Source organism: Siphateles boraxobius, unplaced genomic scaffold (assembly GCF_051911475.1).
Source record: "Siphateles boraxobius isolate OS27281-9 unplaced genomic scaffold, OSU_SipBor_1 130, whole genome shotgun sequence".
Classification (NCBI taxonomy): Eukaryota; Metazoa; Chordata; class Actinopteri; order Cypriniformes; family Leuciscidae; genus Siphateles; species Siphateles boraxobius.
Genome location: NW_027508734.1, coordinates 12,796,665 through 12,816,439, shown reverse-complemented (window position 1 = coordinate 12,816,439; position 19,775 = coordinate 12,796,665). Strand labels below are relative to the sequence as shown.

Here is a 19,775-nt window from a genome sequence, read left to right as displayed (position 1 = left end):
TATCTACCAATGTATACAAAAATCTCTACATTTACACTGCTGCACGGCACTGAATAAAGCCTCAACAACGTGCGGCACCGCTGTCAGCAGCAAGATCAAAAACACAGAGAGATTGGCGTGTGATGTCCTTGCGGCATGAGGCAGTCCAGGCATGTTAAAATCCCATGAAACCTCCCCTTGTTAATCTCAACAAATTCTTGTAAATTTGATAGCCATTTATAGCCGTTTATGTCCTGGAATCTTAACGCACAGTGTCTAACAATACGCCTAGTGTAGCTTTCCACATGTCTGTGCTGACCGTGAATCAGTGTCGCTCATTGTCCACCCCCATCCCATAATAGCACACTTCACTTCCATGCCGATCATCTGTCTATACAAGACATTGAAGGACAAAGAGACAATTAGTTTGTTTTACAGTGGAGAGCTTCCTTCTGTACTCAATCTAAAAACGTCAAATGAAAATGTCTACAGCACATGTAAAATATTAAATAAAACTGTATTTATTTATTTTGAACAGGAATCGTGGTGTGTAACTGGTTGGTCATCTTCAGCGTGTGTTTCACCATGATGTGTACCTTTGACCCCACCGGACGGACCTTTGTTAAGCTGAAAGCAACTCGCCGCCGTCAGCGTAACCTCACGACATACACCCTCAGGTACAACGCTTTATTGTTTCCTCATTACAAGGTTCTTTATTGGCATCAATGGTTCCATGAAGAAACTTTAACCTTTAAAAAAGGCTCTTTTAAGAACTATACACTTAAAGGGGTCAACGGATGCCCATTTTCCAAAAGTTGGCATGATTCTTTAGGGTCTTCATGTAAAGTTTGTAACATACTTTGGTTAAAATTCCTCAATGGTTGTGTAAAATAACACCCTTTTTACCTTGTCAAAAACAGCTCTGTTCACAGCGACCCGTTTTGGTGCATGTCTCTTTAAATGATAATGAGCAACTGCCCACCCCTCTCTTCTGTGGGGCGTTTCGACACAAAATCGAAAAGTGCACCCTTGACGGACAGTTTCCAAATGGCTGAAGGCAGAAATATGCTAATATGGGAAATATGCTAATATGGGAAATTTTTTCATTGTTTGGTGGTTGTGTCCACACACTGCAAAGACACATTTATATGCATACACCATATAAAAGTGAATTTTGCATCCGATGACCCCTTTAAAGGTTCTTTGAAGAACCTAAAATGGATCTTCTATGGCATCGCTGCAAAATAAATCTCATTTATTTATTCGTGTTCGTAGTTCTAATCGAATCCTCATCCAACGTGCAATGGGTTCTGGGCAATATTAGTCCTTAGTCATTTTACCCATTTAAATCCTTTTCATAGGTGTTTAGCCAAAATCTAAACAGAAAATTCACATTTTTTGCAGTCTTAGAGGTGTAAAGATATCAAACCCATGTGTCACAAGTTCAAATTCCACAAAATTATTACCTTGACTAGCAAAACAATAAAACAATAAAATGATTTCCATTACACGAGAGTAGATGTTAAAACTTCATGCTGATTTGTACTCGGCTTTCGCCAAGATAAGCACCAACTAAGACGTAGCTTTACAGTAACCTATGCTTCTCCATCCATCTACGCTTCTTTCCATCTGGTGAAGTGAATCTCCTTCTGTCTGGTGTTAATAGTGTATTTGCGCGTCAGCACACACAACGGCTGCAACCACAGTGCGGTCCCCCCATAACAACCTTCTGGATTGAGCGGAGTAGGGAACATCTCTAGGGTCTTCAAGTGGGCACCTTCCGTCCTCAGTGTTTCGTCGACTAGCCCACGACACCTCAAGAGGGCTCGACAGTGACTCTGGCGTCCCAGAGTCACCCCCCTCCGTCCCCCACTCAACTCAGCCCAGCTTACTGACCTCTACTTCCCTCTTGCTGCTGAGACCTAACCACAATCTCACAATCTCTCCGCAACCCAACCATACGCGCCAACCCGTTTGACTAAGGCTGTCGAGCCCCACTGGTGCGTTAATATGCAGTTTCAGTGGCAACGGTTCCGTATGGCATACCACCTACCGAAAAACACAATATCTGCCCAACCACCCGTCATTCACGCAATATACAGAGGAACGTAATGACTGTAAATACTATACAACCTCTACAAATAAACCAACAGTGCTGCTGAGACCTAACCACAATCTCACAATCTCTCCGCAACCCAACCATACGCGCCAACCCGTTTGACTAAGGCTGTCGAGCCCCACTGGTGCGTTAATATGCAGTTTCAGTGGCAACGGTTCCGTATGGCATACCACCTACCGCAAATCACAATATCTGCCCAACCACCCGTCATTCACGCAATATACAGAGGAACGTAATGACTGTAAATACTATACAACCTCTACAAGTAAACCAACAGTGCTGCTGAGACCTAACCACAATCTCACAATCTCTCCGCAACCCAACCATACGCGCCAACCCGTTTGACTAAGGCTGTCGAGCCCCACTGGTGCGTTAATATGCAGTTTCAGTGGCAACGGTTCCGTATGGCATACCACCTACCACAAAACACAATATCTGCCCAACTTCCCGTCATTCACGCAATATACACAGGAACGTAATGACTGTAAATACTATACAACCTATACAAATAAACCAACACCCTTCAAGTTTTCAAGAATTCTACGAAACCGTAGCATGGCGGCCTGTACTCAGCCAGCTAGAATCTTTCCGTCTCAACCACAGCCAGTTGCTGCTCCTTTCTGCAGCTTCAGATAAGTTCTTTACTGTGCGACGCAACTATTGACCACTGAATCCGACGTCTCTGAGGAACCGGGTTGTAGAGTGTGCCACAAAACCTCGACAACCCACTTCCACTGGATAAACCTGGACCCTCCATCCTCGCTGTTCTGCTTCAGTGGCCAGATGAGCATACCGCAATTTCTTCCTGTCATATGCCTCATCTACCGCATCCTCCCATGGCACTGTTAAGAGGTTTGGTGTGGAAAAAAGGAAGGAAAAAGTACAAACTACTCCTGGATTGTCTAGGAGTCCTGGATTGCCTCTATCAGTTGAACAATGCGTGCTGATCCAGACCACAAAACAATATCTGGTCGTAGGTTGGTGGTGGCAATCTCAGGTGGAAAAATAAGCCGTTGATCAAGATCAGCCAGCATCTTCCAGTCCCTAGCAGCTTCCAGTTGTCCTGGGCGAGAATTGGTGTTAGCACCTTTTCTTGGTGGTTGCTCGCCTGGGCGGAGGAATATTGTCTTCTGCCTGTAATGTTTTGCTAGAACAGGTGGCAACTTATTGGTCATACTACGCTTGCCTTCCAATGCTAAAGCCAAACATCGCAATACTTGGTCATGGCGCCAAGTAAACCGACCTTGGCTAAGAGCCACCTTACATCCTGTCAAAATGTGCCTTAATGTGGCAGGTGATGAACACAAAGGACAAGAGGGATCCTCTCCTACCCAGAGGTTTAGGTTCTGCGGTGATGGGAGAACATCATATGTTGACCTAATAAGGAAACTGATCCTACTCTCTTCCATTGACCAAAGGTCTTGCCAGCCCATTTTTCGTTGTTCCACACTCTCCCATCTCATCCACTCTCCCTGCTTGGCCTGGGAAATGGCCTTTATACATCTCATCCTCTCCTCCTGCTTTCGCACCTCGTTGACTACAGGTTCCTCCTTTGAGCTGGGCCTGCCTTGTGCCATTTAGGAGGAGCTAAACTGAGCCCAAAACCCCCTCTTCCATGCTGTACCTGTCCCACGATATCCCCAATTTGAAGGTCAGCCTTTGCCTCTACTACAGATTTCTTTGCTGACCACTTTCTACCAGTTTTTACCACAGGGGCTGCCTCCCTTACACATTTGTCGCGTGACTCTGCTAAAGTCATTTCCAGTCTGACCTTGGCACACTTAAACTCCTTGGTTAAAGCAGAGACTGGCAGCTGCAATACTCCTTTACTATAAAGTCCCACTCTGCTGAGGCAGCGTGGAACTCCCAACCATTTCCTGATGTATGAACTTATTAACGCTTCCAGCTTATCCACTGTTGTCAAAGAAACCTCGTACACAGTCAGTGGCCACAGCAACCTTGGCAGTAGACCAAACTGAAAGCACCAGAGTTTTAGTTTGCCTGGTAGAGCACAGCTGTTTATGCTCTTCAACCCTTCCACTGCTTGTCGTCTAACTTCTCCCACTCGAACTGTGTCCTTTAGATCCCCATCGTACCATCTCCCTAGACTCTTCACTGGCTTCTGAGAAACTGTTGGTATTGCCTCACCATAAATGAAGAATATTTTATCTACTACCTTGCCTTTAACTATTGAGATGCTCCTTGATTTAGAGGGCTTAAATTGCATTCGTGCCCATTCAATATTATCTGTTAACTTCCCCAATAACCGATTAGTGCAGGCTACCGTTGTAGTCATGGTTGTCATTTCATCCATGTATGCTCTGATTGGTGGTAGTCGCATCCCAGAAGCCAAGCGCTCTCCTCCTACTACCCATATTGATGCCCTAATGATTACTTCCATTGCCATGGTAAAAGCCAGTGGAGAAATGGTGCATCCTGCCATTATTCCAACCTCTAAGCATTGCCATGTAGTGCTGAATTCTGGAGTTGAGAAACTAAATTGCAAATCTCCAAAATAGGCTTTCACTAAATTTGTTATCGACATCGGTACCCTGAAAAAATCAAATGATGCCCAAAGAAGCTCATGTGGCACTGAACCATATGCATTAGCCAAATCCAGGAATGTCACGTGGAGCTCCTTCCTCTCCTTTATAGCTGATTGTATTCGTTGCCAGATAACACTGATATGTTCTAAGCATCCTGAGAATCCTGGAATGCCCGCTTTTTGAACTGAAGTGTCAATGAAGCCATTCTTTAATAGGTAGGTTGACAATCTCTGAGCAATAATGCTGAAGAAAATTTTGCCTTCGACGTTTAATAGTGAAATAGGGTGAAACTGACTGATGCTTGTAGCATCTTTTTCTTTGGGTATAAAGACTCCCCCTGCTCGGCGCCATGATCTAGGTACAACCTGCTTTTCCCAAGCCACTTTTATCAATTTCCACAGAATCCTTAGAACTCCTGAAGCACTCTTGTACACTCTGTACGGAACTCCATTAGGCCCCGGAGATGATGAAGCCCTTGCCTTTCTCACAACCTGCTCTATCTCTTTCCACTTAGGTGCACAGACCTCCATTTGGTATTCTGGTGGATTGACAGGTGGGATGTCTGACGGAATTGACATAGGCTCATGCCTTTTTGCATCTGTATGCGTTTCCTCCAAATATCTCTCTAGCTCAACCCTAGATGCTTTTAAAGTGCCATTCTTCTCACTGGTGAATAACTTCTTTATGAATTTGAATGGATCTTTATAGAAATTAGCCCTCGCACGTTCCTTCTTTTTGTAGCGTTTCCGTAGGCGCTCAGCTCTGCGTAATGTTGCAAGCTTATCTTTTATGGCCCTTTGTAAGAGATTGAGTCCCTCCTTCTGACTTTGTTCCGCTCTTTTCCATTGCTTCCTCAGCTGTCTCCTTTCTCTTACTAACCCTTCAATTTTCTGCTGCCGTCTAGACAATCCAGGAGTAGTTTGTACTTTTTCCTTCCTTTTTTCCACACCAAACCTCTCACTTCCATATGCGTAAATGATGTCCCCAAATTTATCCAGCTTCTTTTTCAACTGTACCAGTTAATCTTTCCAATGCAAAGCATAGATCTGTGTTTACCGTGTCCCATGCAGTTTTCTCACTAGCTCTTGCCCATCTAACTCCAGGCCTATGCCCGTTGAGGTTCTTTTCTCTCTTATGCTGGTTAGTCTGACCGGGTTCACAAGAATCAATGTGTTCATCACTAACTGTGCAAACCCTCATCTCCTCTATGACAGGGGTGCTGATATCCTGCGAACTGTGGTTTGCTTCCTGTCGCTGGATTTCATTCGACTGACTTGACTGACTCCATAAGAAGTACTGATCAATGCGAGGCCCTTGTCCCTTCTCCCTCAAGCATTTCATTTTCCCTTGATGAATCTTCAAACCCCTGACCGTTGTCGCCTTGCTCCAGCCACAGACACAAGCTTGGAGTTCAATGGCTTTGCTAGCTGCTTAACCTGAACTAGTCTTTTGTGAAGTACTCTCCATACTCATATCCGTTTCCATTCCAAAGTCGTTAACCATGTTGTCCACCATTGAGTCATCTTCCGCCCCTGCTCTCGCAGACTCTAGGGGTATTTTCCTCTTGAATTTTTCAGAAGCCTTGGGCGGGTGTCTCCAGCATCCTGTAAACACAGAGCTGGATACTGCCGACAAGGGTAGCTAACCCTTACCAGCCCCATTGGGGTCTCTTTCCTCCTGTCAGCTGTCTCTCCAGGCTGTCACAAGGTCTTTCCCTTGTTGCCAGCAGCACTATTCACCGCAGTCACTGGACGTATCCAGATCTTCATGATTTCCATTACACGAGAGTAGATGTTAAAACTTCATGCTGATTTGTACTCGGCTTTCGCCAAGATAAGCACCAACTAAGACGTAGCTTTACAGTAACCTATGCTTCTCCATCCATTTACGCTTCTTTCCATCTGGTGACGTAAATGACGAAAATAAAATACCTAACAATAAAAAAATCAGAACAACATAATACATAAAAACAAATATATAATTGAAAAAGATATTGAATAGAATTAAGTGTTTGTAGAGTCTCAGTGTTGTTCTTGCTAACTAAAACTTTAAAAAAAAAACGGTTTGTGTTTTTTAACTAACTGAAATTAAATAGGCCGAAATTGATGTGCTGCAATAAAACTGAAATAAAAATAAATGAAAGCTAAATGGAAATAGAAAAAATGATTAAAAATGACAAGAGCACATAACAATTACTATAACTTAAACTAATATTAAAATGAAAAGTGAAAATATGAATAAATATGATGTATAATAGCATATAAATGTGTGTAATTATATAATAGTACATATATAATACTAAATTAACTGAATTGTATGCATATTTTATTCTTTACTTTTTTTTAATAAATTGAGTAAATATTGTGTAAATGAAGTGTTTGTTTAATTTGAACAATATTGTGCACATCCCATTTGCAAACATTAACTTGTATTGTGTATACATATTGCCATTATGTCGGCTGTCAACTAGTTTGGTTCCTATCAGGGTATGCAACACAAAATTTGCACAGATTTCACAGATGTGTTTGCGTCATTGCCATTCCAGTATGTATTGACCTATAATTCCCAAATCTTCTCATGATGTTTGCTCAGTTGGGTTTCATCTGTCTCTTTCAGACACAGGCTAGAAGAGGGTCAAGCCAGCAGCTGGAGCAGAAGGCTCAAATTCTTCATGTGCTGCACTAGAGCGAAAGATACACAATCTGTAAGACTCAAGCACTATCTCAAATACACACATGCCAGTTACTGTGAGAGCATCTCATACATACACACACACACCATTCTCAGTAGAAGATTTTCTCTCGCAGGATGCTTACTCTGAGGTGGCCAGCTTGTTTGCCGAGTTTTTCCGGGATCTGGACATCGTGCCGAGTGACATCATCGCTGGCTTGGTGCTCCTCCGACAGAGACAACGAGCTAAGAGATCGGCCATCTTGGATCAGGTTTACAGAATCTTGGCATTACATTATCAGTTTCATTACTTTCGATTGGACGAATATTCCTCACTGTCCAAATAATAAAATAAAAAAATGTTTTTCTATTCGTTTGTAGGCAAACAATGATGTTTTGGCCTTTCTGTCCGGGATGCCTGTAACTCGTAACACTAAATACTTGGACCTCAAGAATTCGGTATTTTAAGAATACAGTAAAGGTGTGTGTTTGTGTTGAAATATGTTTTTTATTAATAATGCTCTTCATCTGTTTACAGTCTGAGATGGCCATGTATAAGGAAGTGTGTTACTACATGCTGTTTGCCATGGCGGCGTATGGTTGGCCCGTATATCTTTTAAGAAAGCCAGGGTGTGGACTCTGCAGACTCCTCAGCACCTGCTCGTAAGTAACAAAAAAATACAGTAAAATAGTAATATTGAGAAATATCATTAAAATTTTAAAGAACTGTTTTCTATTTAAATATATATTCTATTTAAGATGTAATTTATTCCATTGATGGCAAAGCAAAATATTTAAAAGTAAAAAAGAAAGTAGTTAATACTTTTATTCAGCTGATGCATTCGGTCGATCAAAAGTGACAGTAAAGACATTTAAAATGTTACAGGAGTTTAATATTTCAAATAAATGATTTCTGAACAATCATGCCACACTGAAGACTGGAGTAATGGCTGCTGAAAATTCAGCTTTGCATCACAGGAATAAATTATATATTATAAATATATTATAATAGGAAACAGGTCTTTTAAATTGTAATAATTTGTATTATTATTTTATACATATATATATATATATATATATATATATATATATATATATATAATCCTTTTTGATTTAAATAATTATTTTTATATTTTAATTGCATTTTTCTTAATAAATTATACATTTATGCACATAACAAATAAGTTATCATCGATAAGAACACATACAAATGTATGTGTAAATGTATGTAATTTATTATCAATTGTTTGTGCGTGTGTGTGTGTATATATATATGCAAAAAAGGTAGATAATTTATAGGGCTGTAACGATACACCAAACCCACGATTCGATTCGTATCACGATTTTTGACCCACGATTCGATTCGTATCGCGATTCTATCACGGGGGCGGGGCTTGAGGGGGCGGGGCTTGTGGTGAAAAAAAGAGATTTTGAGAGAAGAAAAAAAGGGGATCCCCCCTTTAGATGATTCTCATGGGGGGGATTTTTTTTGTTTGAGGGGAGAAAGGGGGGGCATTTTTTCCAAACAAAATTATTACATTTATCTTGCCTAAATGTTTGCGCTCATTGCATTTTTACAATGGGGTAATAGCCTATTGTTGTTAAGAATTTACACATCACAAGGAAGCTTGATTTAAATTGTTTAATTAAATTGAAAAAAGTAGCACAAATAAATACAATAGAATAAAGATACAAATAAAGACAATTAAAGAGAAAAGTTTTTGAATAGGTCTAACACTAGTATTTATATACAGATACTGAATAAAGTAATCAAATGGAAAATAACACTGGGTAGTATTTTAGTCCTGAATAAATTAAATACATAGGCTATTAATCCTGATTCCTTTAACTTAAAGCCATCTTTTGTTGTTTTGACAACAAAATTAATGACAGACACATATGGCTGCCGTCACTTTAAGAGCTAGTGCACGGATCCTGTGTTCATTATACTGGCATGCGTTTTATGTTTATTAAAGACAAAACCGACTATAGCCTATTTAGAGTATAGCCTACTCACAAAGACCGAAATTGACAATTTTGCGTGTTAAAGCAATATAATCCGCGAAAAATAGTTACTAGCCAGCTGTTTTTGAGGCGGATTTTCTATGAATGTGCGCATAGAAAATAATCTCAGAGAGCGCGCGAGCACTGATTAGTTTAAAATCGCTTGAATGTTTAAACTGGTAAGACTTAAAAAGACTTCAGTCACGATGCACTGCTGGCCCGATTGTGCAAGTGAATATTCCGTCATGTCCCGACCTTACAGTCTATGGTCCCGACTCCAAAACGCGAGTGTGTATTATCGCCGCAGCGCTTGATGCCTGCCTTGCACAAAACATTATGAGAAGAGATAGAAGACGCGCGGCACCGCTGAACACTCACGCTGTTTGTGAAATTGCGTCTGGAAGATAGTTGTTAAAAGAATGATTTTATTTTATTATCTGTGTGGATTACGATTGCGGGAATTTCCCACATTATAAATGGGAGACCTGCGGGAATGATTAGAATTATGCGCAATACCCGCGCCGAAATTCGAGCCCTGGTTCTGGACAGGAAGGATAACTCTGGGAGTTGGAAGGGGTGTGATCGCGATTCTGCCTTCTCACATCGCGATACAGGATCGTGGACCTGAGTATCGCGATTTCGATTTTATATTGCGTATCGTTACAGCCCTAATAATTTATATATATATATATATATATATATATATAAATTATCTACCTTTTTTGCATTTTCTCATGGTTAACAAATGTCCATTTAGGACACATGGATGAAATTGAATGCCTTTAGATTTTTCTCTTTTTGTGTCTCTTCCTTTTCTCTCGTCAGCTGTAATACTTCAGTTTCAAGTTCTCGTCTCTCTCAGTCTGTCACCGTTGAGGAGGATAACTGCTGTGGCTGTAACGTTCTTGCCATTCGACGGCAATTCTTAGACCGAGACCTTAAAGAAGTCCAAATTGTCTACACATCCTGCCATGACGCAGTATGGCATCTTACACTAATTCTTTAACTCCCCTTACCCTTGAAATCTTGTGTAATTAATGTCTGTTCACATCAGTGAGTCATTGCCTGACTAAAATATTTGAGAAGCCGTGTGCGACAAATTATTGTCCATATTTTTGATGTGATTTGTAGGTTTATGAGACACCCTTCTTTGTAGCAGTGGATCATGCAAAGAAAAAAGTTGTGATCAGCATCAGAGGGACATTGTCCCCTAAGGTTAGTCAACCACGCATGGACGGTAACAGCTCTTTCTCTTTTTACATTGAGCCCGGACCTCATGTGCTTATGTGTATGTTAAAAAAAATAAAAACAGGGTTATTATCGTTAACTAAAACTATTAGTAACATTTCTGTTAATTGAAATAAAGCTGAAATAAATAAATAAATATTTGTTGAAAAACTAATATTGCCTTTAGTTGAAGCACTAAAATTATTAAGTTGAAATAAATAAAAACTATATAAAACTAATAAATGAATAATAAAACGAAAACGAAATTACTAAAAATTATAACTAAAAATACTAAAAATATAAAAATTAAAGCTAATTCCAAATATTAAAGTGCCCCATTTTGCTTTTCGGATATTAATGTTCATGTAGCGTGTAATATAGCTATTTGTGAATGTTAAAGGTATGCAAAGTTTCAAAGAGCACGATAAAGGGAGTTATTGTCTCCCATAAGAAAAATCGATTCTGAACTGCCTAAAACGAGTCGTCAGTAGTTCCAGTCTCACTTCCTGCTTGAAACGAGGTAGGTTTGTAACAAATTTGCATGGTGCCAGCCTATGGTCTTCATTGACTGCCTGCGTATTAACATATACTTTGACCTGTCCTCAAACACTGATGTTGTTGCTGAGACTGGAAGAGTTTGGTTCGTGTTGTCGACTTGTCGAGAAGACGCTGTTTTCTGCACTGCTAAAGCAAATCACTTTGAAGGCATTTCCAAAGGATGAGGACTCGCACTAGAATTGATATGGTAAAATCAATGCCATTGGTTGAGATAATAAAAATCTGATTCAGATATTGTAATGGGCGTTTCATTTCCGACACGCACTGTAATCACAACAGACTGGCCCATCTGATATATACATATATCTGATATGTAAACTTATTGTAGGAGACCTCCGAAACTAAATTAGGAACCTTTAAAATACCTTAATAGGGGCACTTTAATAAAACTATAATATAACTAAAATAAAAACTGAATATACATTCAAATATAGGCTGTTTCTACGCAGTATGTTTAAGCTATGATATAAGAAAGTACTTTACCCACACAAGAGCATTTTAAGGGCAAAAATAATAATTGAATGGTCTGGAAGCCCTTATAAAATTACACCAAGCTATCGATTTCATACAAAGCTTTGCTAGTTTCATGTTTCTTGTATCACTCTGTGGTCTCTTTCTTTTCACATAATAGAATAAATCAATATTTCATGTACATTTATTTATTTATTATTAGCCATATAATCATTGGGCTAATGTATAGAGTCAACATTCAAGTGTCAAGATTGCAAAATAAACCCAATCGTTTTTTTCTTTTGCGATAGTGGCTGGTTTGCTGTACGTTAGTCTCTGGTTCACCATTTAATAAGTTTATCTTTCTCCCTCTTTCTCAGGATGCTTTAACAGATCTCACAGGCGATTCTGAGCGTTTGCCTCTAGAAGAGCAACACGGCACGTGGCTCGGACACAAGGTTCTACACAAACAGGATACATAATATTGATGGATATTAATACAAACTCATTCTTTCTTTTCGTGAATCCTTTATTTAGGGAATGGTGTATTCAGCTGAATACATAAAAAAGAAACTAGAGCAAGAAATGATTCTCTCTCAAGCCTTTGGAAGGGATTTGGTAAGTATAAACGTTTGTCACATTTTAAACACACATATGGTTGATTCTACACTTTATGCCATGGCTATTTTATAAATTACAAAGCTTAATCTTATTAATTAATTTAATTTAAAAGAAGACATTTTTTTGGGCGCACAAAAAGTATTCTCTGGGTGTAATAGTAGCATATACATTTCACGGGCTTGTTAAAAATAAAAGTCTGCATTATGCATACAATCTTTTATTTTAGGTATTGTTATTACACAGTTAACTTTACCTGGTGCTTAATTCAATGTAATATCTTGCGGCTAACAGACTAACATCATTATTTATCACACTCAGTATATAGATTGCAACAGTCTCACACAATGATCCGTTTATTGCCTTGCTTTAAACGCATTATTATCACATGAGCAAAATTGAATAGCAATCGACCACTAATTTGTATATATTGCTATATCAGTACATAAACCATCTTCAATACATGTATATATTGATTAAAAATAGTATTTTGAACTTGTAATTATCCTGTTTTGCAGTTGAATGTGTGCCAGTTTAATTAAGTACAAAAATTTGAGATGCGTTATTTATATTGCGATTTGAGTGGGTTTGTTAATTGTGGGGGTCTTAAAAAGGTCTTTAAATGGATTTTAAAAACAGATGGCCTGAGCATGGTAACGTGACGACTGTTAAGTAAATTCTCTCTAGTATTTTCAGACAACATTTGCATGTTGCATGCAAACATTTTCATTGTGCATGATATCATGTGACACAAAAAGATTGTTGTGTTTTTGTATGTCCATGTGTCTCAGGGTAAAGGGACGATGCACTATGGGCTGGTGATTGTGGGTCACTCTCTGGGTGCGGGAACGGCCGCCATCTTGTCCTTTCTCCTCCGGCCGGAGTATCCTTCATTGCAGTGCTATTCTTACTCCCCTCCTGGCGGCCTCCTCAGGTCAGTGTGACCTTGCCGTTTTCCCATTGTTACTGTTTTGCACTGCATTTATAGATTTAGCTGAATACTGTTCTCCTCTAAGAGAAAGAGTGTGTTCAGCAGCAGGCATGATGACATTAGATAAGAGTCATGTGCAGAGATTAAACTCATGTGTTAAAGGATTAGTTCACACAAAAATTAACATTTTGTCATTATTTCTCAGCCTCGTTCCACTTGTATAAATTATAAGTGATTTAAAAAAAAACACTATAAAAGTATTCTTTGGATGCCATAGTTGAACGAAGCATTTTTCATATTCTTATGTTCTCTTAAATCAATACTTGCATGCAGTGTTGTGATCGGTCACATGACGTGTGAAAAAAATCAGTGATGTCACACCTGGCAATTTTCTACTAGTGTGTGACTGAGATTTAGAGCTCCAGCAAAGGGCAGAGATGTCAGTGAATTGTATTATAAAGTAATTATCTTAAAATAATTTTGATATACACTACCGTTTGGGGTCAGTATAAAAAAATTTTTTGACAGAAACTAATACTTTTATTCTGCATGAATGCATTAAATGGATCAAAAGAAGTGACATTAAAGCCCTCCTTAAATCAAAATGTACGTTTTTTTTTTAGCTTTTGGTATGAATATTTTAGCCTTAAAGTTATTAAATAAGCTGGTGTGTTCCAAAACAATGACAAAATTCGCATTTAGGAGATATAAGCATTCAAAACGTACAGTCCCTCACTTCCGCTAAAACGGATCACGGATTTTTATGACATCACCGCAGACTTCAGCTTCTCATCACATCTTCTATCCAATCAAATGCTCTCTATAATCTAAAGTGTCCTGCCCCCTATGCTATTAATACCAGCTGGCCAAAGCAACCATTGAAAGCGATATGGGTTGGAGATGTGTGTTTGGTTGCTCAAATGCTCAAGTTTTATTGCGTTTTCCAACTGTACGTTGGTTAAAAACGAAATAGCTACAATTTATTCACACCTCTACTATTGAATGAATCCAACGTATCATCAGCGCTCGGATTCGCTTCCATGGTGCTGTCAAGTACCAATTGCAGTCTGTGAGGTAAACTAAACGCTATTGGCTATTTGAAAAGGGGGAGGAGCCATTCAATATGTCCCACATTAGCTTCCTGTTTAAGTGGAAATTACGTCAATTCATCATACAAAGATGCGCGTTCCAAGGCACTTCAGTGGACCTTTTAATACATTTATACTGTTACAAAAGATTTCTGTTTCAAATAAATGTTTTTAAATTTTCTATTTATCAAAGAATCCTGAAACAAACAGCACAACTGTTTTTAAACACAGATAATAATAATAAATGTTTCTTGTGCAACAAATCAGCATATTAGAAGGATTTCTGAAGGATCATGTGAAACTGGAGACTGGAGTAATGATTCAGCTTTGCATCACCGGAATAAATGACATTTTTAAAATATACTCAAGTAGAAAACAGTTATTTTAAATCATAATAATACTTTACAATATTACTCTTTTACTGTCTTTTTGATCAAATAATTGCTGCCTTGGTGAGCATAAGTGACTTCAAAAACTTCGAAAAATATCTTACCGACCTGACCAAACGTTTCAAAGGTAGTGTGACTTTCAGCTTCATAAATTTAAAAAAACTCTCAGGAGATCAGTCACAAACTACAGTTCTCACAAACATGGTGCACAAATCCACCGGATGCACTAATCTTTTGGAAGAATATTATTTGAATTGAGATTCGCCCCAAAAACTTTTTCTGAAACAGAGTTATTGGTTTAATTCGGTAGGTAATGTCTCACAACTACTCTTTCATGTTTATGCTGTTAATGCTGTCAGTTACAGATTAAATAAATTCTTGCCTGCCATTCTTGAAATATACTTTACACCGTTAGCACAGGTTTTTTTGCATGAAAAGATTGGAACGCTAAGATGAACAACATATTCCTTATAAATTTAAATATAAAGTCAGCATTAAATCGATTGTTAGATATCAGATTGAAATGTGATATTCATCACATTATGACAGTAAAACAAGGTTTGAACAGTTTTCATGTTGACATTTATAGAACGTGTTTAACCACAAACCTCTGTTTCTGTTTAATTCACAGTGAGGATGCAATGGAGTACTCGAAAGAGTTTGTCACCTCAGTCGTGTTGGGAAAAGATCTGGTCCCCAGGTAACTGAGTGTTGTATATATTTGTAAGTCTAAGCAGATGAACGTTTATCTTATGCTTTTATGTTCATTCAGGATTGGCCTCTCTCAGCTTGAGGGCTTCCGTCGCCACCTACTTGAAGTCTTACAGAAGAGTGATAAACCAAAGGTAAGCTGCTGTAGTATCGATGTTCCACCATCAGCATCGCTGAAATGAACCGTTTACTGTTTACTGACACTACATTGATTCCACTCCAGTCAATGTGATCAAATTCCAATGAAACAAAACTAAACAATACTACAAAGAAAAAAAGACTCCGTTCTGATAAATGTTTTCCTACAATGTTTTTTTTTCTCAGGTTTGAATTTTATTTATTAATTCATAGCGGTTTATTTTGACCAGCTTTTAATTAAATTGAAGTTGTTCATTTGAGTTGAAATTATTTTATTATGTGAGAGGAAAGATAGTGTGAAGTGACTTGAAACTAGCACGGCTGTGCAGGAAATCATTTGCCTGTGACCGCGGTCAACTATGCAGTTTAGCATCATTCTAAAATAATAGTTGGCTGCACAATTTAGACTGACCAATCAGAATCAAGCATTATAGATAGTCCATGCATGTGGGTGCTGGTGCTGTAGTATTTGTTATTATTGAATTGTGTCAGTAATTATCTGCCCTCATTATGTCTAGTCACGTTGTGCTTTCCCCATGAACTTTTCCCTTTGGGCAAATAAAGTAAAAGCTAAATTGTAATTTTACTAATTATAACTGCAGCTGTGGGGGGTTTTATGCAATGCAAATTATAAATTTTTTTCTACATCCCTATTCTAGTTCAGTTAGTGGAGCATTAAACTCTTATTCTCAAGGTTGTTGCTTCGAGCCTCACATTTGTAGTTTACTTTCTGCTGTTTAAAAATCTACACTACTGTTCAAAGATTTTGGATTGATCAAATGTTTTTTGTGCTCACCAAGAATGCATTTATTTATCAAAAATACAGTAAAAACAGTGATATTTTGAAATATTATTACAATTTAAAAGAACTGTTTTCTGTTTTAATATATTCTAAAATGTGATTTATTCCTGTGAGCAAAGCTGCATTTTTAGCATAATTTTACTCCAGTCTTCTGTCACGTGATTCTTCTGAAATTATTCTAATATTTTGAAAAAATTATAACTGTGCTCTTTCATATTTCTGTGGAAACCATGATAAAAAAAATCAGGATTCTTTGATGAATAGAAAGTTCAAAAGAACAGCATTAATAGAAAACTTTTGTAACATTATAAATTTCTTTACTGTAACTTTTGACCAATTTAATGCATCCTTGCAGAATAAAAGTATTATTTTATCTTTAAAAAAAATATAACTCTAAATATAAAACTTTTGAACGGAAGTGTACTTTGTATAAGGGTTTGCATGACTTAAGTGGTAACCTTTTACAATAAGGTCTCAATAGTTAACAGCAGTTAAGGCATTAGCATTAATGAACAATGAGAAATACATTTGTTACAGTATTTATTAATCTTTGTATTTGATTAAAAATACAACTGTTTATTGTTAGTTCATGGTAGCTCTGGTCTCTTAAATAATATTAACAGACACAACTTTTGTATAAACTTCCATAGCATAAACATAGCAAAAAAAAAACTAGCATAAACTTTTCCAGAAAAGTAGTTACCTTATTGACAGGTCAATGTTTAGATGGTAACACTTTACAATACGGTTTCATTAGTTAACATTAGTTGGTTACACTTTATTTTGATAGTCCACTTTAGACATTCTATAGTAACTTTTCAACTACATGTCAACCAACTCTCATGAGAGTATTAGTAGGCCGTTAGGGTTTGGGTTAGTAACTGTCTGCTTAATATCTGATAACACTTTATTTTGATGCTCCCCAAACAGATATTCTACTGACTGAAAGTAACTTTGCAAGTATGTCAAATTAGTGTCTCATGTCTCTCTTAATTTTTGACAGCCTCTGATTAGTTTTGGCATTAATGTGAAGTACCTCAGATTTCTGCAGCTCCAGCACAGTTGGCTTATTAATAAGCATAATCAGTCTGCCTACTTTGGTGGTTAGCTGCTCTCAGCAGGAACTGTTGATTTGAAATGCTGTCTGCGTAGGCTGCTCACTAGGTTTTGGAACAGAGCCTGTATGTTTCTCTCTTTCTGTTTCCATCAGTGGCGGATCATTGCTGGGGGAACAAAGTGCATCCCTAAATCAGAGCTGCCGCTGGACGACGAAGCCCCTGTTTCTCAGGGCGTGACCCCCTCTAACTCTCGCCTGTGGCTGCACCCCAGTGACCTGAGCATCGCCCTGTCAGCCTCCACGCCACTGTACCCACCGGGACGGGTCATTCATGTGGTGCACAACCACCCGCCCGAGATGTGGTGAGTGGAGGGGAAATAAATGAAATGGATGAATGGATTAAGGCAATCTGACAGCATCTGCTCTTTAGACATTAATGTGATGCAAATTCATGTGATGCAAAGCTGAATTTTCAGCATCATTACACTGGTCCTCAGTGTCACATGATCCTTCAGAAATCATTCTAATATGCTGATTTGCTGCTCAAGAAACATTTCTGATTATTATCAATGTTGACAAAAGTTTTGCTGCTTAATTTTGTGGAAACTGCTTAATTTTTCATGGCTCTTTGATGAATAGAAAGTTCAAAGGAACAGTATTTTTATTTGAAATAGAAATATGTTGTAACATTATTACTGGCTTTAATTTCACTATTGATCAATTTAATCTGTCCTTGCTGAAGAAAATTATTTATTTAAAATAACAAGTTTGAATCTTTTGAATAGTAGACACAATCAAATGATCAAAATTTGTGAAACCTATTTCTCTTTGGCAAATCTTTCAGCCACCTTGCAGTGTTTAGAAAGTTGTTCTTTACAAAGACGTTTTATAGAAATTAAATCTAATGTAGAACTGTTTATTCCTTTATTTGTCATACGTTCTTAGACATTTCTCAATTCTATTTTGTGCCTCAATGAAGTTTGGGACTTTTTTCATGTCATTTTCAGTAATGAACTCTGAATGCGTCACATCCTGCATCTGTCAAAGTTGTGCAAGTGTCTGTACAGCTATTTTTTGGTATGAGATTTGTCTTACCATCTTTCTCTCTCTCCCTGTCTGTAGTTGTGGTCAGGAAGAGCCCACTTACTCCGCTCTGTGGGGGGATAACAAGGCCTTTGATGAGGTCATCATTTCTCCAGCCATGCTGAATGAACACTTGCCCCATGTGGTGATGGATGGCCTCAACAAGGTGTGTGGTTGTGTGTGCGCGCATTTGTGTGCACGCTTTTTTGTCTAAAATGCAAAGTCAGTGATTGGGTAGCGAATGAAATGGCATTCTGGGCAAATCTGAGTAAAGGTCTGTTCACAACAAGGATGATAACTTTGACAATGCACTGCATTGGTCTGACAATAACGATAAAGATATAGTTCTAAAAATCACTCTAAATACTAAAGAATAGCAGAATCTACACCACAACTGTAACGATAATTACAGACGATGTAACTGCAGCGCAAGCTTCGAATAAACAGAATGAATAGTTCACTAGTGTGGACACTAATATAGTTATTGATATAGTTATCGTCCTTGGTGTGAACAAGCCTTATCACCGGATCCAGAATCTTTACATATATTAATGCAATAATTATATTAAGAACAACCTTAAATGTCCCACTAGGGCTGGACAATATTTTAAATATTTGCAATATGTATGCAATGATTTTGCTGGTGATATAAAAATATAATCATAAATATTGTGTATTGTGTACTTTTTAATTGGCCATTAATTTTCCATAAAGCTTATTAGACTAGTTCCACAATCCTTCCTTGTCTTACGCCTGTGATCATAAGAGCATTAAGATCAGGATATTTTAATAATGCTTACAATTAAACATCAGTAACAAAAATGGAGTTTGATCGATTTCCTTGAATTAGACTGTCCATTTGTCATTTCATTCAAAACTTAAATTTGATCAACATCAACTCTCTGAAAGGTTTATTATTTATAAATTATCAATAAAATCATTATTTAAAAGCATTTTCAAATGTCATTCAATTCTGAGATGGCAAAGCTGAATTCGCCATCATTACTCCAGTCTTCTGTGTTAGATGATTCTTTAGAAATCATTCTGTGACTTTGATCAATTTAATGCATCATTGCTAAATAAATATATTACTTTCTTTCAGAAAAAGAAATCTTAAACTTTTGAACTGTAGTGTATATTGCCCAGCCCTGTAACATAATGCATAGCATAAGTACCAAAGGATTCTGGTGTGCCCAGATCTGCCATGGCTTTTGGGTTTGTGACTGCTGGCTTAAGAATCAATTGCTTGTAATGTTTTTGTAATGCTTCGGTGGACTCCAGGTATATGTGTTGCTGGTCTGTTGCAACATCTTTGCCATAGTGTGTTTTTTGTCTGTTTTTTCTGTACTTAAAGGTCTGTATTTGTATTTGTCCCCTGAAACTGCCTTCATTGGAATTACATGTG

General features: G+C 38.0%; 1 protein-coding gene across 3 annotated transcripts in view; it reads left to right on the top strand.

The window, feature by feature from the left end:
* Positions 1–19,775, top strand: part of dagla (diacylglycerol lipase, alpha) — a 47,187-nt gene that overhangs the window by 20,026 nt on the left and 7,386 nt on the right. For all 3 annotated transcript variants that reach the window (XM_077227993.1, XM_077227994.1, XM_077227995.1), the window contains exons 5-18: positions 518–656; positions 7,261–7,348; positions 7,452–7,586; positions 7,696–7,773; positions 7,853–7,977; positions 10,144–10,297; positions 10,450–10,533; positions 11,934–12,011; positions 12,091–12,171; positions 12,963–13,105; positions 15,211–15,279; positions 15,352–15,424; positions 17,441–17,649; positions 18,410–18,536. In XM_077227993.1, the coding sequence (XP_077084108.1) occupies positions 518–656; positions 7,261–7,348; positions 7,452–7,586; positions 7,696–7,773; positions 7,853–7,977; positions 10,144–10,297; positions 10,450–10,533; positions 11,934–12,011; positions 12,091–12,171; positions 12,963–13,105; positions 15,211–15,279; positions 15,352–15,424; positions 17,441–17,649; positions 18,410–18,536 (1,583 nt within the window). The remainder of the gene's footprint in view (positions 1–517; positions 657–7,260; positions 7,349–7,451; positions 7,587–7,695; positions 7,774–7,852; positions 7,978–10,143; positions 10,298–10,449; positions 10,534–11,933; positions 12,012–12,090; positions 12,172–12,962; positions 13,106–15,210; positions 15,280–15,351; positions 15,425–17,440; positions 17,650–18,409; positions 18,537–19,775) is intronic.